The sequence below is a fragment of the Cygnus olor genome, chromosome 13 (assembly GCF_009769625.2).
Source record: "Cygnus olor isolate bCygOlo1 chromosome 13, bCygOlo1.pri.v2, whole genome shotgun sequence".
In the NCBI taxonomy this organism is placed as follows: Eukaryota; Metazoa; Chordata; class Aves; order Anseriformes; family Anatidae; genus Cygnus; species Cygnus olor.
Genome location: NC_049181.1, coordinates 6,515,553 through 6,539,633, shown reverse-complemented (window position 1 = coordinate 6,539,633; position 24,081 = coordinate 6,515,553). Strand labels below are relative to the sequence as shown.

Sequence of the window (24,081 nt, the reverse complement as noted above, 5' to 3'; positions counted from 1 at the left end):
CTATCAAATTAAATAACTCCTGGTGCATCGCAACGTGCACCCAGTCATGAAGGGGTGATGAGGAGGAAACGCTGGTCTTTGCCTCCATCGCCCTTTTGGGCTCGAAGGGTGGTGAGCACATCCCCACTCCTTCCTCTGGGTCAGCCAGCAAAGGCTGTTGGCTTTTCCAGCAGCTCCTTGAAGCTGTCCCCAACACCTCGGCCAGGCAACAAGGAGTGAGGAGCAAGTTATGGGGGCTGTCACACTGCCTGCCACCTTTTGATACAAGTTGGGTAGGTGTTTTTTTCCCTGCTAGTGATAAAATTGCTGCGAATAACTTTATATGTGCCATAAAGAAAAATCATAGTCCCCTCTTCGTTTGAACCTCTCTTGATTACAACTGCATCACGTACAAAGTGTCGTAGGGATGGTGCAGGGGAAGGAGCCCACCATTTTCTGAAAGGAGGTGCATATGGGTGAGTGTCTAAAATGCTCTAGTTCCAGCAGATTATGACTGGAGGGAGACGTAGCACAGGGTTTGTATGGAGGTTGTTTTACTAAATGATCTACGTAATAATGTATAAGTCAAAACTCTGTAATAATTGGCACCAAACAGCAAAGAGAACTTAAGGCTTTTATCTGTCTTAAGGGAAGTGCTGCCACTCAAAGCTCTTGAGTGCTATATTTTATTTCTTATACAGCATATATGAATGTAAGAGAGTAGATATTTTTAAATAGGTCACAGAATTATTAAAAAGTTTTGCAGCTTTTCTTCACTGCAGATGTGCAGGTGTGCAGCTGAGTGTCGTGGGCTGGGAAGCAGAGCCTGGCCAGACCCAGGCTGGTGCTTGTGTTGCCTTTGTTTGTCTGTATCTGTGCATTAAACCTCTGTGTCTATTTAGAAGTTATTCATAGCAAGTATATTATAGATATATGCCAGCCACAATGTGTATAATCACAGTAAGCATTATGTGGCCCCATTTTTGCTGAGTATCTGTAGTAGCAATGATAAACCTCCCCATTCTCAGCATTAGCTCTGTTAGTGTTTCTATTTTTCAGCAGAAATATTTTTTTGTTGTTCCATTTTCCTTATTTTCACCCTCTTTCAAGTGTGGAGAATGGCTGGCTTTGTAACCAACTTCATTAGCTACTCGCGTGTTGTGTTTCATTACTGATACCCGCAGACGGCTCCGAGTGACAGAACGGAGCAGCAGGTGACCTACTGCCACCGCTGTGTCGCTTCATGTTCGGGCAGAGATGGTCGCGCTCGGGGGGTGGAAGTGAAGTCAGGTCAGGAAGGGTTGTGCCCTAGGTCTGGGATCGTCAATAGGAGAAAATCTGAGTATGTGGCAAGACTAGCTTTTGTGAAGACAGAGCTTTATCCTGAAGAAATCCTGGGTTAAAGTGGGTCCCTGCAGGAAAAGGAGAAAATTGAACCAAAAAAAAAAAAAAAAAAAGATGAAAAAATCCCTGTCTGAATTGAAGCGATAGGAAATGAAAATTGCTGAGATATACTGTCATGTGGGTAGTGGTGCTACCAACCTTGTGCTGCAGTAATTACCTCTATGCATGCAATTTGTGCTCGGCTACGAATGATTTCCCACATCATCCGGTGCCCAGGCTATATTCAATCAGTCCCAGCTGGAAAAAACTATCTTGGATCATTTTGTGAGATTTCACCACAGATGCTACCTTGCATCTTACGGAAGCACTTGAGAACCGTAAGCCACAAAGCGTCCCTGGCACCGGCGCAGAGGCGTGGGGACGGTCACGGGAGGTTTCCTGCGGCAAAGGGAGGGCTGGGCAGGGAGGGGGGGACAGCGCCTTCCGCAGGGTGCTGAGCACCGCAGCTGCAGGTGGTGGGGAGTTAAAGCAAGTAGCTCCTGGCTCTTCCTAGGGAGAGGGCTTTGCTCTGCTGGCTGCGTGGTGGGGAGAGTGGATACTGCGGTGGTTCTTGCACCATTTAAGTGGTAAACAAAAGAGGGTGAGGGGCGTTGGTTGGAGTTTTTGTGCGAAGCCTAAGGAAGCAGGTGTCCACACCACCTGCAAACCAAAATAGGTCTGGCATTTGATTCCTCTGGCTGCTTTGGAAACGTCAGCTTCGTTAAAGACGCCCAGACTTCTGTAAAGATTCAGGAGTCCTACTGCAAATCGCACTTGTCGACTGCAGCATGTAAAAGGACCGTACTTCGTGTATTAAGGTGTCAACTGGTGCCTTAAAAATCCGTCCTTTTCCTCTGATTTTGATGGTCCGAAGGGACAGGAGGAGGGAGGTAGTGTGAGTGCAGCAGAAGGTGCTGCCTTGTCTGCTCGGCCGTGCTCTCCAGCTAGCTGGCTCCATGTGCAGACCGCTTCTGACCCAGGTGAGGGTCAGAACCCCGCCGGGTTTGCACTGGAAGAGGAATGGCTCTCCCCGGTTAAGTCATCTTGATTCTGGGTTAGATACAGCTCAGCGAGAAGCTACAAAGGGGCATCTACTCTTTGGGAATTTGGCTAGAAATCTGAAGCCAAAACCATACATAGGAGTAAATAAGGAAAGGTCAGAGAGCCAGAAGTGTTATTGGAAGCGGTAGGTACATTAGTGGAATGTAAAAATAGCTTTGGGGAGTGTCTGGCACACCCAGGTGGGTCTGTCGATGGGCCACTATATATATGCTGCACTTCCATTTGTTTCCTGTTTTTCATTCTCTGAGTTTACCAGCTATTTGTGCTGCTGACATTGCTTTTCACCAGCATGTTTCAACAGAAGCTGTGTCTTCTTGATGCTCCAATCTTCCTGTCCTTGCTGTTCCTCTGAGTCCGTCCCTGGGAGTGCAGGACTGCAGTCTGCCCTGTGACACTCGCCGCTTGATTTTCATGTTCTGCATCTGTTTTGACATGCAGTGCTTTTGCAGCCACTCTCTGATGAGTTTTGGTCCCTTAGATGCATTGATTTACAGACCTTTCCTCTGCAGTACAGCTTCTCTTGATGACAGTCCATGAAGCACATGATAACTCAGCAGCCTAAATTATTCAAGGAGATTGAATGCGTTTGGCTTGTTCGAAACTTTTGTTTCCTTTCAGGGCTGTCAGTAGAACAGGTAACCGTGATGCTTGTATCAAACTCATTCAAGTGCCAGGGAGACACAAACAGCTCAAGTACAACCCATGTTTTACTTCATTCGCCACTTATATCCGCCTTGAGCTGTTCTTTTTCTGGTCACAAATGTGCCTCATAACAATGTTTATCTTACATTTACAGTGTTTCTCCTCTCTGAAATAATTTTGTGGCAGAAACGCCCTTGTAAAATTCAAAGAAAACTCTGTGTCTGTTCCACCCTTCAGCCACGTGTCCTTTTGTGGAAGTGTATTCACTCATGCAAATACCACTCATGCAAATATTTAGATGAAGTAGTCATCGCTGTAGGATCCAGGAACCTCACGTTAATGAAGACATGTAATTAAAATGAGCAATTCCACCTGCAATTCTCTAATCACCTGACCTCTGCTTCATCAGCCTTCCTCCTCTGTTATTTGGTAGATATGCCCAATTAATTCACTATAAATTCCTCTGCCAATTCACTATACATCCCTCACTGGGCAGATGTGCCTTGCGGAGACCACCAAGCCCTGGCAGCCAGGGGGAGAGGAGATGCTTTGTCTGTGAGGGACCTCATGCGGAAATCTCCCCTTGCTTTCTGGGGGCTGTTCTGCATCAGGAGCGGTCACAGAAACTTCTGGGAATTGTTGAAGGCATTGACTTTCACTTTCCAAACACGTGTATTTGGTTCCTATTTTGTCTGGAGATTTAGGACCTGACTCAGTGCCTGCTGAATCCAGTGGGACTGTTTAAGCTGATACTGTTGGGCTTGAAATAGGACCCAAGAGAGATGGCAACCCCTGGGGAGATGCTCTGGGCTTCACACTGGTCATCTCAGCCCCCATCCAAAGGGTGCTCAGGGAGGAGGTGTTTGCTGCTCTCTAATTCAGCAAATAGGGCATGCCTGCTGCTGGAGGGTGGAGCGTGTCTCGGAAAATTCTAGCTGCAAATGGGACGTATGATTTTAGGAATTAGAATAATTACCCCCTGGAACGGGCTCCCAAGGGACGTGATATATTCTGTATCGCTTAGAGTCTTTAAATCACATTTGCATGTTTTTCCTAAAAGCGTGCCTAGTCACTCAAAGTGAGGGGCTGTGCTGGAGAAAGGCAGCGTGACAGAGCTGCGCATCCTGCGCTGCACAAGGGAGCGGAGCACGCAGTCACCGTGGTCCATGCAGATTAAGCTGTACGGGACCATGGAGGAGTGGGAGGAGTGGGTTTTGGCACGTCCTCGAGGAACACAACTGTCCCCTTGGCCACACAGCAGTGTGCAGAGCTGAGCAAGTAACCGCAGTGGGATGATTCAGGAGTGAGCTCCCCCAGCCAAAATCCGCCTTCCCTTTTCCGAACACACAGTCCTTTCTTGCTGATGGCTGAGCAATCCTGGTTCCATCAGTGTTTCCAGGACCTTCCCTCCCACCACTCCCTAAACGATGAGAGTGATTTCAAAGACCTTATTTCCCGGACTTTACCTTTTCTCTCTCCAACCAGCAGCCCTTTAGTTTTCAGTTACTGCTTCTGCATTTGGTGAGCTATCAGAAGCTGTTGACAATGACTTTTCTCTTTTCCATGCTCCTGCCTGCAGGATTTGGGGAGGTAATTCATTTGGACCTGGTGCTTTGTCAACTTTCAGCGGTTTTAATTGCCTAATGATCAGTGCTGATGCTGTTGTTAAGCCTGTTAAAACTTTGTCCTGCTGAACAACCAGACTGCGTCTGTCTCATCCCGTTGTGCCTGCTGCGTCGGCTGGGGCTGGCTTTGATGCTTCCCCCCCCCGTCCTCAGCTTTGATCGCTCCTTCCCACCCCACCTCAGGAGGGGATGCAGCCGCGTGCTAAGCCACGCTGGGGAGCCAGGCCTGAAAGTAGGAATAATTGAAGAAAAAGCCCCCAGAGAGCCAGGTGCTCTCCCGGGAGGATCTGCCTCCCGCCTGCCCCGTGACCGTGCTGGCCCCGAGGTGCCTGGTGGTGCGGAGCTGGGATGGGGTCGGCCACCCTGAGCCCCGGCACGGAGGAGCTCGCAGGAGGAGGCGGGGTGGTATGTCGCTTCTCGGGGACGTCAGCGACATTTCTGCTTTGCCTGCTCTTGGGTGCCTTTTCTGCCTTCGTTATCGTCTTTAGAGCTCTAATTGGCTGCTGCCACCTTCTTTGCTATGCACCTGAGGTGCCCAACTGGCTGGTGCCGTCTCTCGAAGCCCCCATTGCTCATCCTCGCCTCTTCCAAGACTGTTCTTACTTAATGGCACACACTGAACGCTAGTGCATTACCATCCCTTTTCCAAGAACAGTCTCCATCCACTCTTCTCTCGTCCCCCAGTGCCTCATCCAATTTAATTAATTATACTTAGTATATTACGCATCCTGTCAAAGTTTTTCCTTTCCGAGGTTTAATGGTTTTTTAATTCTAATGCATGCTGCATGTGTAAGTGTTTTAGAAATGAGCAGAGTATGCAGCAGCAGCGAGGCAGCATTACATCTGCGTGCCGCAGACAGCGAGGAAACGTGAGGGTGGATCCCTGTAGAGAGGCTCCAGCAGAATTACTGCAGGACCACATCGGCCTGCCTGGAAGCCGCGCTGCTGTAGTGCTCAGAGGGGAGATCGGCTCTGATCCCGCTGCTGAGGGACACGCAGGGACCGAAAGCACCAGCTCGTGGGGCGCCTTGCGCTGCGGCCGCAGTGCTGCCGCCTCTCCCGCGGAAGCGGGCGCCTGGCCGGCGGCTCTGCACCGGCACCCGGCACGTCTGGGCGGCCGCCACAGCCCTGCGGTGAGCTGGGATGTAACGAACTCGACTCTTCTCCTTTTGCTAGCTCTGTCTGAAAGCACCGAATTACATCAGTCATTTCGGCGTTGTTTCATTCCTTTGAAGAAACGCCGCATTAAGGATGTGGTGGGGGACTAGACTAATCAGGTAACGATGGTTAGGGCTTGTACCTATCGCTCTTTATTTTCCAGTGACAGTTAAAAGGTTTGGTCAGCAAAGTGGCTCAGTAGGAGTGACTTTGTGGGGCCTTACACTTACTGGCTTTTGCTATTTCCAGATAAAACCTGCTCAGACTGAGGGTTGTGGGTTTTGGTGTTGTTTTTTTCTTTTTTCTTTTTTTTTTTCGCCTGTCAGTGTTGCGAACTGCTTAGGTTTTGAAAATCCAGCTGGGCTCTGTCTGTCTGTCACGCCATCACCAGGAGTAACGATGCCGCGGCGCGATTTAGCTGACAGGCCTGTGAACCGGGGCCAGGAGCGGACACGATCCAGCCTGACCTCGTGGCAGCACCGCAGACGCACCTAGGAGGAGAGGGACGTTGCGAAATCAGAGCTTGCTTGAGGCTGCGCGGGCAGCAAGCGAGCCAGGAGCCCACCCTGCCCGAGCAGCAGCCTCCTGCCCCGGCTGGAGACCTCAGGACTGCACAGCCCCAGCCAGACCTGGGCACCAGCTGGGCTGGGAGGGCTGAGGGTTCGCCCGTGTGTGGGTGTGAGGAGATGGGGGTGCAGGTGGAGGGAGGGGAAAAAGCATCAGGAGAGCAAAGAGCGGAGCCAACTCAGCCCCCATGCTGCCACATCACCTTTAGTTGTCCCAGCTCCGACATGCCCCAGCTGTCAGTGGTGGAGGAGAAACTCAAGAGGGAGGATGTTTATTCTCCTAAGTTTAAATAAGGACAGAAGGGAGGAAACATTAAAATACGTGTGCATTCCCAGCATCAGAGCGCTGTTGGCATGTGCGTGCAAAATGGCAGAACCCTTGCAGGAGCCCATCACCACTTGCCTGGCCGGCTGCGACAAACCCACCGTAGAGCCACCTGCATCCTTGGAATACTTACACAAGTTATGAAAATACCGTTATTTTCCGTTCCCGCTGTTCAGCCGTCTCCCCTCGGCTCTTAGCTTACAGCACAAGGCAGACTAGAAGGCTCGTTTTCAGTGTCACCCACGCAGACGGGGGCCGATGGGGCAGGAGCCCACCTGCGTTGGTGGAAGCTGATCTCGGTCCATGACTCGCAGGTAATGTAATTTCCCTAGACATATAAGCCTACGAGGTTCTGGATTTGGCTGTTGACCTTATAGTAATTTTATATGTTTATTTATACACTATGATAGCTCTCTTAATTAATGAGGGTGAATTTAATTGCCAGAACTAAGTTTCTGCTGAATTAGATGGGCCAGACTCCCAGGCTTTGCCAATGCTGCGATCAGTTCTGGAGGCGCGCGGTGACCGTCGGGCCAGCTTAACCACGGGCTTGTGTTCCCCTGGCACCGCAGTCATCCTTCGTGGGCGTGGAGCTGCAGCGCTCCCCTGAGCCTCCGAGGAGATCAAGGCAGAGAGGAACAGGAGCGTCCTTGCGTCGTGGTGAGTCACGGTGCTGGATCAGCCCTTGGGCGCTGTTGGATGCTGGACAATTGAGAGCAGCTTTTGCAGAACCACCCCCGTGGTTGTCCCAGTTCCCTTCGGTCATCTTTGGGATTTTCTAGTGCACCCGCAAGCCTCGGCCAGCATCTCATCGTGGGCTGTCCCTGTGCTTCAGACAAAGGACTCCAGCAGCATGGAAAAGCTTCTTGCCGGTCGGAAAAAAATCAAAGAGTTAAGCACCAGGGAGGGAATAATGTTGAGCTCCAGTGTGGAAGAGCGAGAGGTCAAAGTCATGATGAGAAATGGCCAGGAACCAACGCTTTTGGTTTAAAAAAAAATAAATTCCCTTACTCGCTCAACAGTGGGGAACGCCCCATCGTGCTGGGAAGCCTTCCAGCTCGCTCCGCTCCTCAGAGCTGCGTACTTTTACAAAGTACAAAGAGCTTCTCATAATGTTTTGCCTTGTGGGTACATATATGATTAATTCCGTGCAAGCATTACTGGTGCAATAACAATACTGGAGGTCCTAAAACTGAGAAAGGAAACACATTTGGCTCATACTTCATACACAATCACTTACACTTAAGCTATTGATAGTTGATTGGGATCTGTAGACTGCTGGGCTGGTGCCACTGGGTTTCTGAGCGCATTCAATGGCTGGAACAGACAGCAAGGCTGTAGGTTTTGGCAAGCTGTAGGTCTCATTAGTCAGGCTGACTGTATCTGACACGAGAGATTCCCATCCACCAAGATGAAGCTCACTTCCCTAGGCTTTGGCTGACGTCCCAACAATATTTACATGAAGGACAACAGAGGATCAGTGCTAGATTAAGGCTGTGAGTTTCCAGTAGGCAGACAGTTAAATATTCTATTGAAATCCTCTTTTGATTATTTAGATAATAATGAAGTTTATGCATGTCCTTGAGAAATCTGGGGAAAGGCGGTTGTTTTATGCTAAGCATGCAGAGATGTGTTTAATCTTGATAATAGGAGTAAATTATGTATCAGCGTTTATAACCTCAGCTCCTTCATTTCTCACTCGTTCCGCGGAAGTACCAGAAGCCTCCGAAGGCAGCGAGATCCGCATGGGGCCGGCTGTGCGGGAGGAGGGGGCAGGCACGGTCCTTGCCCTGCATCCCACCTCGCAGGGCAAGTGGGACGGGACACGAGGTGTCCCAGCTCCTGGGTCCCCCTGCAGCTCCTTGGTCCCGCTGCCGAGTTCAGCCCTCCCCTCCCCGAGCCCCAGCTGAGCCCGTCGGTGGGTGGCCAGCAGTGTGGGGTTGGAGGGGGTCCCCGGGGCGAGCTGCTGTGACACCGGCCCCGGGTGCCTGCTGCCGAGCGGGGAGGGAATTTGAACCCCCCGGCTTTAGGGCTGCGGTTCTGACCACACACCCAGCGCATCCCTGTGTTAACAGCAGGTGCCTTGTCCCGGCTGCGTGCGTGCAGGGGGAGGATGAGGATGAGGATGCAGGTGAGGATGCGGATGAGGATGAGGATGCAGGTGAGGATGCGGATGAGGATGAGGATGCAGATGGCTTGTTTGGCTCCCTGCTGGCTAAGAGAGGTGCTGGAGGAGGCTACGATAGCCATTGCCCAGGAGCCTCTCAGCTGGCGCAAAGTGGTACAGCTGCACTGAAGCCAGTGAAGCTGCTTGGGTTTGTGCTGGCCCCGCTCTGTGGCAGGTACAAGCAGCTGGGGATTGCTTCTTATCATCCGCAGCTGTAATTTCTGTTTTGCTGGATTTTTATCAGAATCGTCAAGTAGCTATTTTCTGAACGACACCTAATTTTGAATGGGATGCGGTAATAATTTGATTCATTGTTGCCATTGGAATTTGGATGCGTGGCTGGTATTGCATTACCCCAAGACAGACTATTTGAATTTGTCTGCTTCAGATTTGACAATAGCAGAGAAAAGTAACCTTTGGATTAATTTGCTTTAGCAACTAAAGTCCCATTAAATGGAAGGCAGCTGGTGTCAAAGGCATAAATGGAGACAAAGTTTTGCTCCCAATTGTGGGAAATGTGTTTAAACAGACTAGAAATGTTTCCATCTCTGCAGGGTATAATATACTCAAATGGTTACATTAACATGAAAAAAATATAAGAAAGAGTGTATTTAGGACAATCCCTCTGTATCCAGTGTTAATGAAATTGAATTCCAGTAATGAAGTCAAAGGGTTGTATTCTTCACTCGGTGCACACAGTACAGTAACTTCCATTAGCATTAATGGGAGCTGTGCATATGAATTACGGAGCCATAATGGTTAGAGATGGAAAAGGTCTATCGGATCCTGGAGTGCTTTCCTCTCTGAGGACCGGATCCTGCTTGCTCTGTTCTCGTATGCAGCCTGATGGCTCAGCTAGGATGTTAATGAGCCCTGTATTGAATACCCCAGCTGATGCGTAAATAGCGGAGTTTCAGAGGTAAAATCCCTGCCACTCAGGGGCCAGCACAAGCTCTGTGGACCACTTAAGTCCCCAGAAAAGGATTAATTGGAGTTTAAATGGTGTGTTCTGCCGGCCCTCTGAACGGGAATTAATTTTACCGTGTGAATGAGGTGGGGATTGGCCCACAGTCCTGGGTAAAGGGGGGCAGCCAGCATTAAATTATATCCTAGCCCATACCTTAAGGGTCTGGCTCTGCTGTACTGTGTAGCACGGCCAAAAAATAGCTCCTCTTGCTTTGGGTGAGCGCCCTCCTTCCCATAGCACTGTACGCATCCAAAAGGCTTCAGTGAGCCTGGGAGGTGGTTTTCTGGAGAAAATCTTTTGCATCAAATCTATTAGCCATGCAGCATGTAGTTAGAGAGGCACCGCAGGTGCACCAGCGTGCCAGTCTTCATTCATTGCACAGGCACCGTGCTGCAGAAGTCAGGGCGTTACTGGTGGTGGCACAGAGCAGGGGACGGAGTTGGATGGGCCAACCCCCACTGGTGTAAATCAGGGGGGCCCCTCGGCGCTTCCTGGGGCTGTATCCACCTGCAGCGGGTGGGAGGGAGCCCCGTTATGTCTCTGTGGGCCGTTACACAGATGCTGCCCAGGAGCCCCATTCAGATGTGGGTCCTTATCAGCAGTTGCATAATGAATTAATCTACTTCGTATCCCTTGTTTCATTAAAATAATTCCTCACGGCATTATCTTTGACCAAGCACCATTGACCTCCAATGCTGGGACAGACAATCCAGGATTAAAAATACAACATTTTTTTAGCTCAAGTAAATCCGGGGTAATGGTGAAAGAAAGGCTCCTCGTTGCAGTAAAGAGCATTTGTCACTGTCCCTAGTTATTAGTATCCTCTGAGCATTGTACAAGGGAAGCCACGACAGGATTACATTTCTGCATAGACTGGAGGTTTCTTATTAGGAAAGGCAAAGAAAGCCCTGTAAAAGCCCACAGGTCAAAAATACAATACACTATTCCCCACCTCTCGTTTCTTGATATTGTGCTATTACAGGAGATAAGGGAGAGGTGCAGAGTCTTAATTTACAAGCAAATGATGAACCCTGGCTGGGGACTGTTTGCATATTGCTCGAGCTTATTAGTGGTGGGGCTGGGGCACGGCGCTTGCACCGTGCTGCGGGCACTGCCTGGGCTCGTGCCCCACGTTCTCTGCACGGGAGAGGAGCGCGGGCTGCAGCCCCGCACGCCAGCCGCCCCTCGCACAGCCACGCAGGGCAGGGCAGCTGCAAAAAGCGGGCTTGCCTGCGGCACGCAGCTTCCCGAGAGAGGCAGCGAGCTGCAGCACAGCGCCGTGGGCAGGGCTCGCGCTTCGTGGCGTGCCGCTCGGAGAAAATGAAGGTGCTGGAGTTGAAAAGAAACCCCAAAGTAAATGGGAGATGGGTGTTAAATAATGCAGTTGCGCATTGTCCATGAAAGATGGCTAACCGTGAGTAAACATCAACAGCAATGTTTGATCCCTTCATGTTTACTATTTATTCATATTTATTATTCATAAATTCCGTCACAAATGTTAGGCCTGCGCCCCAGTGAGACATTTGCATTTTATTTTGTGTTTTTTTTTCCCCTAGTTTTGTGAACTGAGATTTAATGATTTGCTTTTCCACATAGTTCCCATGCTTACTCTCCCTGGCTCTTCCCTTCTTGTTTCAGGAAGAGATTTCTAACATGGAAAAGTGATATTTGAATAGATTCCCCTAAGGCAATCAATTTACTTTTAATTTGTCTGGAACTAAGCTTTTCTTTGTTGCAATGAGAAAGGATTGAAACTGCTGTAAAATTTATTAGCTTCCAGGAAGATTTTGAAATGAATTTTTTAATGATCGTGCTGTTTGCTGTACCCAGCAGCAGTGTCATCGCGATTACAGTATAATCATACGGTTGCCGAAGACGCACTGAAATGCGGAGATAAAGCCGTGTGTCCGTGGCAGGGTACTGCTGGACAGGGGCAGCCCAAGGACCCTGCTCCCATCTCCTCACACCTGGGTTGTGGTTTGGGGCCGCTCGGCCCAGGCTGGGCTCCCCCTCCGCCTCCCCGCCTCGCACAGCACAAGCAGGTCCCGCTCTTCAGCCACCCGTTCTTTCTTATTTTTCATTTTCAGGCAACTCCTCCGCTGCTTTTCCTTGCTCCCCATGTAATAGCACAAATGAGCTCTGCTTACTCACCTCTGCAAACCTGCTCTGACATGGATTGGATTGAACCGAGCGTCTGTTTGAAAATGGAAACTCCAGGGACTATTGTCATCGCCCAAATTGCACCTTAGATTGTATAACAGCACATGTCATCTGGCCATTTATCAGGAATATTACGTTCCCAGGCACTTGCACCTCAGTACGATTTAACTTTGTCTCTTTGGCCAGCGCTGAGATTCCTCTGCAGATAATTCAATTGCTCTGAGAGCTGAATGGGCTCCTTTCAAACCGGTTTCATGTTGCAGGCCGTGGAGCGAGTTCAGGTACAGAGGCTTTGAATAGGAGACTGAAAGCATTTGTAGATGCAGGATGTTCATTAACCCTTCCTTTGAACTGCGAAAGGCCCTGCGCCCGGGGGAACTGGAAGCTGTGCTGCTCCGTGCGTGCCACGTCCTCTGTCCCTCGGGCACTGCTGGAGTCCTCTGGCCCTGGGTCCCCTGGGGTACCCGTGGGCAGGCTGCGGGTGGCAGCTGTCCCACCGGGTCCTTCTGCAGCTGCTGCCCAGCTCTGACCCGCCGGCAGCACCGGGTTGGCCGTGGCACACCGCTCCTTGCCTTTGTGCAGGTCCCCTGAGGCACGGGCAGAGATGGTTTGAAATCTGGAGCTCAACACGGGTTTTGCTGTACTTGTTGAGGAGCGTATTAACTCCAGGGGTGGCAGTTGGTTTTATTTTATTTCGTATTTGCTGCGTGAGAGCTTATGTTTAGCAATGATACATCTTTTCTGCCGAGCCTGGCTTCAAGATAACTGCTCACCTTATGGCAAGGCTTCTGGCAGGATGTTTTGCACCTGGGGAATCATTTTAAAAGCAGCCCTGCCCCAGGGTGATGTGACTTGAGTTTGTGGATTTGCTCTGGGTGAAGGCAAGAGTTGCAGAGAAATGGACACTGTCCTGCCTTGCTGCTGCAGGACCTGCTGACACAAACCAGACACAGCCGCCACCCATGAGATGGCACTTGCCCATGGAGCTGTGCCTGGTTGACCTGTTCAGCATCTCTCCCAACAGCCTGCACACAACAAAGCATCCACGCAGCCTGATTTAGAGTAGGACTCCCCTCCCCCGGCATGCACATCTCGTACTCAGCTCCTTAGCAAGTCCAGCCCTGACTTCAAGCAACCGGTGCTCAAGCCCTGAGTGCACCCATTGTTTCCTCCTGCCAGGTCCCAGGGGCAATATTCACGCCAGCTTGCTAAGCCCTCTGCCATCGTGCGTCCGGCACGGATGTGGGAAGCTGCCAGTTCTGGCTGCCTGCCATTTGTCATGTAGCGCGTGATGCGGTGGTTATTACCTGGGCTTTGCTCCTTGCATTAGGAACATTTTTTAGTGCAGACAATAACAGTCGTATTGACTAGGGCAGGTCTAGAGCTGTAGAAGAATTTCCTGTCGTCCTATTTCCGATTGTTAAAGAAGGAAAAGAAAGACAGAATAGAGCAATAAGGAGCCCATGAATGCGTACGGGTGTCCTGGGTGCCGTTATGGCTGGGTGAGTCAGACCTGGCTGCGAAGGGCAGCGTGAGGAGCCCTGCCCAGCAGCTTTGTGCCTGCCCGTGCCTGGGGCAGCAGCTGCTCTTGCTCTCCAGTGCGTGTCCTGCGGCTGCTGGAGACAGATGCCAGAGGAGTCCAAACCCCTCCAAGCTGCCTTCTTTGGAGCCGTGATAGTAGAAGAGTGATGCAGTGGTTAAATGTATCGACAGCGCATGCTTATGGCATACAAATAGTATTTTATATGAACTACAGGGTTAACAAGGAAATCGGGGGCGTAGGGGAAGGTCCTCTTTTAGCTAGGGAGAAGCAGCTGCTGCTTAGAGCCCTGTGCTGGTCCCTGGCATCTGCTGCCAGCTCAGGGCTGGTCTGAGGAGCCCAAACATACGTTGTCCCTGGGAGCAGGGAGGTTTCTGGCTCTGGGATGGGGTCTCTGCAGAATGAAGCTGAGGCGTATAATGGGGACAGACGCAGGGAGGCAAAACGTGCTGTGGAGCTACTTGTCTTCGTGTCTTTGAGTGGGTGGTGACCTGTGTTCCTCTGCCTGCCAGCCCAGCGTGCACCAACTGCTGCTGGTGCAACTAGCAGACGAGCTTCTTGGTGTCCAGAGCGGTTCGTCTCCCAGGCATATAGTCACTGCACCAACAGTCTTTAGAAAAACCACTCTTAAAGCTCAGGTCACTTTGTTGGATTTGAGGAATATCTACTTGAACTGAAGCGATCGGTGAAGCTCTTGATTTGTTTGTAACTGTAAAATGTGTCAGCTTAGAATAAATGGCTCAAGGCAAAACAAACCCACTTGTACTCTGCCCAGGGTGAGGTTTGCCTTCATCATGGTGGCCGCGTGTACGTGTGGAGCTGAGCTGTGATGCTGGGCCAGGGAGGTGAGAAACATTGGCTCGCCCCATGCATTCCCGTGCTGGACCAGGCAACCCAGCGTGTGCCCCAATCCAGGATTTTATAGTAGCAGAGAAACTGAAGTGATGTGTGCTCCAGCACCGCGCCCAAGGTCACACAGCACAATAAATCAGTGTCTCATCTGGGATGAGAACCCAAGATATTTCTGTACCCCCTCCAGCCATTACCAAGTCCTCTGCTATCACAGCCAGACTACACAACTTTGTATGCCTGTAGCACCCTTTTGAAGTTAAGCTGTGGATAAATAGGCAGACAGCAACACTTTCTGGGCAATTTTCTTTTTTTATTTTGCTCAAGTACTTGAAAGTAACAGAATCAAAGTATAAGAGCATTGGCTTTCAGATCTTGGTGCAGGTTGTTCTGCATGTAAGGCTCAGAGCACCTTTCTCTAAAGCTGCTGTAAAGGAGACTACCGAAACCCAGACCTCCTGCACAGCCACCCGGCACTGCGCTTCGCACCACCGGGTAGCTGCTCTGATGTAGAGAAAGAGCTAATGTTTTGCCCATAGATTTCCAATTAATTGGCTTCTTCTCCTTTAAAAAAAAATCCCTTTTTTTGAGGTCTGCCTTTTACTCGTTTATTCTCTGTAAGTGTTAAGCTGCTCATATTTTGGTGCATTGTGTTATGTGCTGAGAATTTTTATCAGCCGCCCTAGTGCTAGAATGTGGTGGAAATACCAATGTGTCTGAGGAGCTGAGGTTATACACACAGATGTACAAAGCATCAAAATGAACTGTTTTCAGACGGACAGGAAGCAGACCAAGGCTGAGTCCGCACCTTCCCAGGGCTCAATCTATCAAACCGACACCAACTGGGTGCGTTCTTGTGTTGTTAATAGCATTAATTCTTCAACACTGCTTTGCTGCTTTACGCGTATATAGATTACGACAGGAAGGAGCTGCATCTTTGCCTGTGAGAAGCTTGTGCTTTATGAGGGCTATCTGCAATTACAAGTTCTTATCGAGTGAAGGGAAAGCCGAAGTCGTAAGCTGAGATTGAAAAGGAGCCAGCAGTGCACGATGTTTGGTGGCAGCCACGGTCTAGTGCTCAGCAAAGGCTTGGGAAGTTGAAACTCCCGGATTTGATTTTCAGCGTTGCACTTGGTCGAGCCCCTCTGTTTCTCTGGGTCTGCCTGTCCACCCATGATGGGGCACAGCACCTCCCAGGCCGGCAGGGGATGGGGCAGTACTTTGGGGACAGCTGGCCACGTGGGGCATGAGGCTTTGCATCTCCTTCTGCCGAGAGCCATGCTTGGCTGCTCTCAGACCAGGGCAGGAGAGGTCCTTGGAAAGAGTGAAATACTATTCCATATTTCAGCCCTATAAAGTGGTGTTGGGACAGCCCTAAGTCGAGGGAAGGGATCTTTATTACTCTCATATGAATAAAGACCCAGCGCTGGAATGACACATTTAATCTTCAGCGGAGTGGGCAGTCTTGTAGATTTATAAAGGCTCTGTTGTGTGGGAGGCCAGCGGGGATTAAGCAAAAAGTTAAAACACACAAACACACACAAGAAAGAAAGCACCCCCTTCCCTCCGCTCGCTTCCCCCTCTCCAACAAGCCAAGCTTAAATGTCATGTCAAACTGCACTTAAAGCACAGTGGGTTTTAGCGTCGGTTACTAAAACCAGAAACTGCTGACAGCGCGCAGCCCGACATGTGGCACAAACCCGTTTTAATTTATCTGCCGCCGTAACTCGCTTCCCCCAGGTTTCAGGTCTGGCAGTGGCAGCAGATGACACACAACCTGTTGGAAATTGAACTCCAGTCTTCAGAGCAGCAAAGAAATGGCAGTAAAAATCCCTCTTCCCAGCACCGCTTTAAACATGATGGGTATTTGCTGTAAAATGGCGAATGTTTAGGCAGGAGCCGTGGGCAATGCCGGGAGCGGTGGCGGCACCGGGACACATGGGGCTGGGGGCCATGCTCGCCCGCTTCATACAGCCTTGTGTTTTCTCCACGCAGATCAGAGCGAAGGATTTCATTGCAGGGAAGAGTGCCGCATCCTGGGCCACTCGGACCGGTGCTGGATGCCCCGCAGCGCCGTCCCCAGCCGCGCCAAGTCCCCCGAGCACGGCAGGAACGTCATCGCCCTCTCCATAGAGGCGACGGCAGTGGACGCGGAGCCTTACGCAGACTGTAGCGCCAAAAGGACCTTCGCCACCTTCGGCAAGGAGGGCGGCGAGCCGCCGGCCGAGGAGCGGGCCGGCAACCCCAAAGGCAAAAGAACGGTGGAGCCGGCCGCCGGCAGCCCCAAGGTGAGCGGCGCCGTCCGCGAGGCGGGCAACGGCTGCGAGGCCGCCAGCCCCGTCACCTCGCCCCTGCACCTGAAGAGCCCCGCGGCCTACGGCGGCCTGCCCTGCCCCGCCGGCCGCGGGCCACAGCCCCCGGCGAACACTGGCCCTGCCCGGCCCGCGGAGGCAGAGCCCAGGGGGGCGGACAGCGAGGGCGGCCTGCAGGAGGGCAACCCGCTGCTGCAGGACCGCAGGGAGAAGGACTCGCCGGCGGCCAGGAGACTGAGGGACATCGTCCTCTGAGCAGCGCCCGGCTGCCGGAGGGGCCAGGCAGCATGCCCGGCGTGGGTTGTTTTTATCGCTTACCAATGGTTCACAGATCGCTGTATTTAAAAGCTTTCCCTAAATGTATTGTTTATAAATGAAGCTGTTGTTAATGTGACAATCCCACTTGTTTCAGCAGGCGGCAGGGGTGTTCAGCAGGGCGAATTAGCGCGTTTTCCTTTCGCCGGGAGGTGGCAGAGGGCAGGGGCAGAGGTGAGGCCCAGCCCGCCAGCAGCAATGCTAGGTGCCGCGTCTCTTAGATTTATATATTTTTGTACCTCAGAACTAACACAAATCTCCATTCTGCTTAAGAACCGAATTCCAAATTCTTTATTCGGTCACCTTTTTGTAGTCCAGGCAAAGCAATGGCCATTTCTCGCATACAACTTGAAAATTACAGGTCAGTGAGTTTTAATATTCACCCCACACAAGGCTGCTTCTATCTGAAGATGTTGCTATTTTGCTATGGACACCCCTGCATTTATGAATCCTTTTGCTGTCACATGCTTATCTGTACTATTATCGTATTTGATATTGCAAATTACTGTATGTCTAGTGATGGCAAAAGGCTTTCAAGTTTTAAAAAAACAAGCAATCACAATCATCATACTGAAACCTTGGGGAACCTGCAGTTTCCAGACCCAGTGGAGCAAGTGCTTTTTCCAGTCCCCACCATCCATCCCCTGCAGCCTCCACCTGCTCTCTCAGGGCAGGGTGTTACAGGAGGGCATTCTGGGGAAAATTCTGCCTGAATTGCAACCGTCAGATGCACTGTGCTGAACTTTTTCCCTTATCCATTTCTTTTGCATAACTTCCAGGCAATGCATGGAAAGTTTTTTTCCAGAAGTTTCTTTATTTTAGTTCCCAGATTTAGACATGCCCTGTCTCTAGTCATTTCAAAGTCAAAGTGGTGGAATTATTTAAGAGATCTAAATTACCTTCTCAATTAGACACACACTTCCAAGTCAGCATTTCCCAGTTGTGATTATGCTAAGTGTGTGTGTGTACGTATGTCATCATGGCATGGATTTTAGACTGTTCTGATTTCTTTTTATCCCTGCATCATGAATAAGTACGGAGTGAGCAATAGCAATGTTAATTTAGGGGCAGACAGGTGATACGTAACAACACTACTAATTCAATTAATGTGCCTTCTTAATGGAGAAAAAATTAAAGCAATTCATTATTTTTTCTCATAATTAAGGACTTTTTTTGTGTGGGTACAAATTTACTCATATAAAATTGATTTAAAAATTGAGCTACTTTAATAGCCATTTTGTAGAAGGGAGAGAGAGAAAGGGTTTCACAGCTCTCTGCTCTCTTGCAGTGATAATTCCTCAGTGAGGTATGAGTAAGGTAGGAGGATTTCAGTTAGTGTATTATTGTTATTAACCCTTCACTTGACAGATTTTCCTACCCTAAATAATGTTGCATAGAATTTAAAATTGATTATGGGAGGGAAAATATATAGCTCTTGCCGATGTTTGCTGTACCAGCAAGTTGAAATTAGTGGTTTCTAGAGAAATAGTCTTTCTAGGTCTACATATCATGATAAAATATTTGTTACTTTGATTTATTTAAATTAAAAACGTCAACAAGAAAACAAGCTCCAGTCATTATTGTCCTCAAAATAAAATAAGCTCAAGTAATTTGTTTCTTCAGGGTGAATTGATACTGCCTGAAGTTTTAGCAATTCTGAGATAGGTCCGCAGTCAGTGTATTCCCCATGCCACTCGATAGGGCCAGGAATTTGGAAGGAACCAACAAAAAAAGGTCATCTAATGAAATTTGTGATGCTTCCCTCTCGTGTTATTACTACCTCATTCAGATCAAATCCTGTGCATTAATGTGATGTCATGTATCCCTCCTAAAAGTGAACCAGGGATTTTCCTCTCTGTTCTGGAGTTTGAGCCCATTTTTAAGGGATATGTTATTTTGTTGTTTCCTGCCTGCGTACTGTACTGCTGTCTTTTTTTTAATTATTATTATTATTTTTTTACAAATGTGTGTATTATTATAACACAAGCGGCAGAAGAAATGGGCTAGCTTGGGGCTGTTAAAGGAACTGGATTTTCTGTAACTGTTAGGCTGGGTTTATTCTGATATTACCTGTTTTTGTCAGCTCTGCTGGACTTTCTTTGGGGAAAATCCATGTATGGTTTTGCTGAGCAAAAGCACCTGCTCGATACCCATCTGTCCCTTCTGTAGAAACTGTCCCCCACCTTCAGTCATTGTCCCCCCAGTCACCCTATGGGGCCACGGAGAGACCCCACACCTCCATCTGGGAGCAGGATGGGACCGGTGCCCCCAGCTAGCCCCAGCCCCCATCACAGGCACAGGGACAGGGAGCGCAGTCCCCTCCGCCCCATTCGCCCCATCACTCTCACCACCTGCCTCCAGCTCCTGAAAAGCGCTGGCCGTTAATTTGTGCTGAGCCTTGCCCTCTGCCTGCGGAGCTGCCACCACCAGCCCAGCGATTTTGGATGAAAAATAGATGCTAACTGAAAAGGAAGAAAGAAAGAAAAAAAAAAACAGAAACATTTCTCTAATTTACCCAGAGGAAACGTTCCTTGCCACTCTGAATAAAAGCACAGCCGAGAAGGGATGCGAAATAATTCTGTATTAAAAGGGGGCATTAAAGAGGTCAGTAAGCCCTTATGCCTCCAAGAAAATCGTTTAAACAACGGTTTTGCCTGGACTGACCCATGCCGCAGCTGGGGACACCAAGCGAGGGGCCCTTCCCTGACACGTCCTTGCTGCGCAGGACGAGGCACCTCCGCTCCACCTCCCCTTCCCTCTTCTGAAGATTTTGCTATTTCTGTCACTGTTCCTCTGTGTCACTTGAGATGAGCTCAGGGCTACTGGGCAAATCACAGCCTATCTTGTTTTTTTAATAGTTGCATCAAAACTGGCCATACAAAAAACACAAAGGCTGCAGGGTGGGCGATTTTTTGGGGGGGTTCCAGACCTAATTAGTGCTTCTTTAATAACTTCAACCTGTCCTCAGATTTGGTTTAGGAAAATGCGCTTGGATCTGTTGGTTTCCTTCAGGCAAACTTGCTCTGCTCCCCTGTTTCTTCAGGGGAGCAGCACCCGTTTATGATTCTCTACCGAGCATGACGAGGACCTGGTCTGGAGCAGCCCATGCGATGTCCCCATGGCCCCTCACGTCACCCTCTGATGGCCTGAGTGTCCCTTCCCTGCAAGGGCACCCAGCTTCCCTGCGAGGGCACGTGGCTGTATGGAGGAGCAGCAGGGGGCTGGGGTGCGTGTTGATGGCTGAAAAAACAATCCCTGAGTGCCTGGCACGTTGTCCCGACGAGGCTGTTGCCGTTCCCTGTTTGTCGTGAAGCTGGAGGTGGCCTGTGGATCACATGTTGTGCAGAAGTGAATTTTTTTTTTCTTTTTTTTTTCGAATAGGAAACAAGTTGCTTTTGTAAAGAACACAATGTCTGATTAATATGTTGAAATTATTCTTGGGGGAAAAAAAAAAATCTAATTATGAATGGAAACACATTTGTCTGTCATTGGGGAGAATTGATGATCTTGTTGCTACTGCTGCTTTCGCAGCTATAGGTAATCTTTTACCCAACCTAGGAGCTGCGCTTACCTTGGGAGAGAAGCCCGGCCGACTCCACTGCAAGCACTGCCGAGATGGATCCTCTATCAGCATCAGCTGATGTTCAGCTGATCTAAGCTGGGATATAATCTTTAAACACAAAGAGCTGACCTAACGCAAACTGCTTTTCAGCAACCAATACCTCCTTGCACTATTCCAACGTGAAGGAAACGAGTTGCAGGTGTCACGCCTGACCGCGGCGCATTCCCGCAGCAGGAGGAGCAGCTGGTGGCACCGTCGCTGCGCGCCTGCCCGCAGACGGCAGGGCTGCAGTGGGACTTGGTGCGGTACGTCTCATCATGGTGTCTCCGTTGCTGATTATATGAAGAATAAATTGTTGTATATGCTGATACGTATGTTATGTACATTTTCACAGTGATTGAATCATTGTAAACAACAAAATGGAAAAAAAAAAAAAAGAATCACCATTCTGTCTATTTTATGAAGATGATAAAGCGGCTTTATTAAATTATTACGATTCTGTTTCAAAATGGTGTACCTGCCACATTGTTTTTTTTTAATCTGATGAGAACTTTGTTTTCCACCTAAATGTGACTTTCTTTTCTCTGCTTTGAGCATCTAATGCATTTTAGTATTAAAGCAATTATTGAATAAAACGGAAAGTAAGTGTTTGGTTAAATATGCCGAAGTGGGTTTGCTTTGATGGGCCGAAGGTGCTGGTCTTGCAGAAGTCAGAACAAGCCCAGATCGCTGTGTGGTCTGAGGGTGCTACCACAGCCCCTTCCCCATGTGCTCCTCTCAGGGCTGTCTGGCTTTCGCATCCAAGAGGGTGCAAACCGCGGGCGGAGCTTTCCTGACCCCTAGGAGGGGTTGTCCCCACTGTCCCCAGGGGTGCCTGGGGTGGGCAGGACCTGAGCTCCATGCAGCTCCTGCCATGGCAGAGCCTCTCTGCCCTCCCCTGGCCACTTTCCATGAAGCCAGGCAGAGGGGCAGGCACGGGTAGGAAACCGCCAACAGACGCTTTTTTTCCACTGAGGCACAGTAGAGAGGAAAAGAGTTATTTTCTCTGGATTTCAGGAGGGCACTTTGGAGGCTCTGGGGAGACGGTGAGGAGCATCCACTTGCTCTGAATTAATGGCCTATTAATAGACCGCTCTTCCACGAGTGTCTGAGTGCTTTGCGGATAGCAGGGGTGAATGCCCTCCCCTAAGGGCCTCTGCTCAGTGCCTCGGCCAAGGAGACATGAAGGTGGCACTGGGACAGAAGCAGTGGGCTGGGAGGGAGCCCCTGCAGGGCGCGGGGCTGCTCCGTGCACAGGTGGGAAGCCGGAGCACATTCAAATGACAATAAAAGTGATGCGTTAAAAATTGACGTATCCGGACAGCTTTACCTTGGAAGGCACAGCAGAGGTAACAGGTTGTAACAACAGCAGCCACCTGGGGCTGGTTGCGCCCTTGTCAGTGAGTCATTGGGCAGGTGGGTGAGCGGAGGCATTGAGGAGATAAAGGCAGGCTCTGCAGGCACGGTTGTTCCTGGCTTGCGGTCTCTGGGCTGCTGTAGGAGGTGGAGAAGGGCTCCTGTGATGGGAGGACCCAGCACTGGTGCTGTGCCGGCACGGTGGGCTCATCTTGCAGGTAGGAGCCAAGCCCTCTGGGGGAATAGCCCTCGGGAGCTGCCTTTGAGCAGCACTGGGAGGCTGGGGACGTTCCCCTCGAAGCATCCGGGACCAGCCCTTGCCCAACTCACTGGCACAAGCTGCTGGGGCCCCGCGGGCGCCGCATTCGGCTGTGATTTTAATCAACCTCCTCTAAGAGCACTCAGCTCGCTGCACCGGCTGCCGGGCTCCTGCTGGCAGTGAGCTGGGGGCTCCGAGATGTCAGGTCGGTGACACGTCCCCGCTGTGCTCCCCAGCCAGCTGTCGCCGTCCTCTGTCCCCGCTGGCGTACCTCAAAGAGCGGCAGCGCCTCATCTGCTGAGACAGCAGCCAATAATGGCTGCGCCCGAGTTTGCATAAATAACAGTGCCAGGAAAGGGCCGAGGTGGACAGTGGGAAGCAGGGTGATTTAGAGTCCTCTGCAGACGGGGGGGGAAAAAAAAAAAAGGATTCTTCTTTTGAGTGTGTCTGTCTGGAAATGCTGCCCGCGTGCAAGGGTGTGCTTGGTTTTACGGCTCAGATGGCTTCCTTGCACAGAAGGAGAGTGGGCCAGATCCTGAGCCCCTGGGGCTGTGCTGGCTTTCGGCAGGCGGGTCTCTGCCTGGTGCTGCTGGGCTGGCAGCTTTGGTCTGTGCCACGAACAGCTGGGACTTGCCAGCGCTCGGTACTGGGAGCTTGCTGCATTCCTCTCCTCGCAGCCCAGCTATGCGGGAACTTTGGGCTGGGGCTGCTGGCTCCCAGCTCCCCAGGGAGCTGCCACCCTCCTGGGGGTCGGGGGACCCACCTGTGGTCCCCTGGGCTCCCCAGCATCCCTGGGAAAAGCTCCCTGGGGCACTGGCGATGCATCAGCAGCTGAGTTTGCCCCTGCTCCCTGTGGGACAGAGCTCCTACAGGTGCTGTGCTGCACCCACGATGGGAGCCCCACGCTGCTGTGCACCCTGTGATGGGGGAGCTGAGGGGCTCGGCCACAGAGACTGGCTCAGTGAAGCTGGAGAGAGAATAAATTAGCACGCAAAGCAGGCAGCCCTCAACGGCCAAGGTTCAGAGCTGGTTCATAGACACAGATCTCATTTCTGTTTCTTCTGGACATTATTTTATATTATATTTGATGTTAAACTGGAATATCTAAATAGAGCCAAATTGGATTAACAAGCAATGAATTATCATACACTTCGACTACTAAGCCCACAAAGACAAGAACAAATAAATTGGAAGGATCAAAGCTCTGAAAGCATAGAGCATCTATGTACATTGCTGCTTGAAGCACGGCTCCACAAAGGCAGAGTACTGTGGGAAGGGGAGAGCAAAGGCCCCATCCCGTTTTTCTGTTGCTCCCCGAATGCGGTTGCCCCTCATGTGGGGTGTGGGTGCCTCTGCCTTGCTCCCTGGGTGCGAGGGGGTGACAACGCACCCAGCGGGTGTCCAGCTGCACCCAGTGCAGCAGGATGGGGACAGGGAATTGGGTGTCCCTCCCATGGTCACCCCCGGCTCCTGCAGTTCTGCGGGCTGGACCCTGGCTATGCACTGGCAGGGAAATGCTTGGGGTTGACTGCTGATCGTTGCTTGCCCTGGGCTGAAACTGGAGTAAAACTTTACCAGCAGCCCCAGCAGGCCTTCCACTTGTTTAACTTGCATCTGTTTTTGTTTTGTTTTGTTGTCCTTTTCTTTCTGAAAATGATGCAACCCGGAATCCCCAAAGAGCCACAGGAGAACAAACACAAGCAGGTGTACAATTACGGAGCTCACCTCTGCGGTGCTACTGCTCCCTCCTTGCTTCCCTGCCTGCTTGTGGCTGGTGGGGACAGGCTGGAGGAGGAAGGGTGGCTCTTTGGGGAC

The 24,081-nt window shown here is 50.5% G+C and overlaps 1 protein-coding gene across 8 annotated transcripts in view; it reads left to right on the top strand.

Annotated features, from left to right (window-relative positions):
* The window catches only part of PCDH19 (protocadherin 19), a 119,594-nt gene that overhangs the window by 36,478 nt on the left and 59,035 nt on the right, over nt 1-24,081 (top strand). For 2 of the 8 annotated variants that reach the window (XM_040572100.1, XM_040572101.1), the window contains exon 5: nt 16,419-19,582. The exons of the other annotated variants lie outside the window; for them this stretch is intronic. In XM_040572100.1, the coding sequence (XP_040428034.1) occupies nt 16,419-16,990 (572 nt within the window). In that variant the 3' untranslated portion in view covers nt 16,991-19,582. Of the gene's footprint in view, nt 1-16,418; nt 19,583-24,081 lie in introns of those variants that run through there. 8 annotated transcript variants of the gene reach the window in all.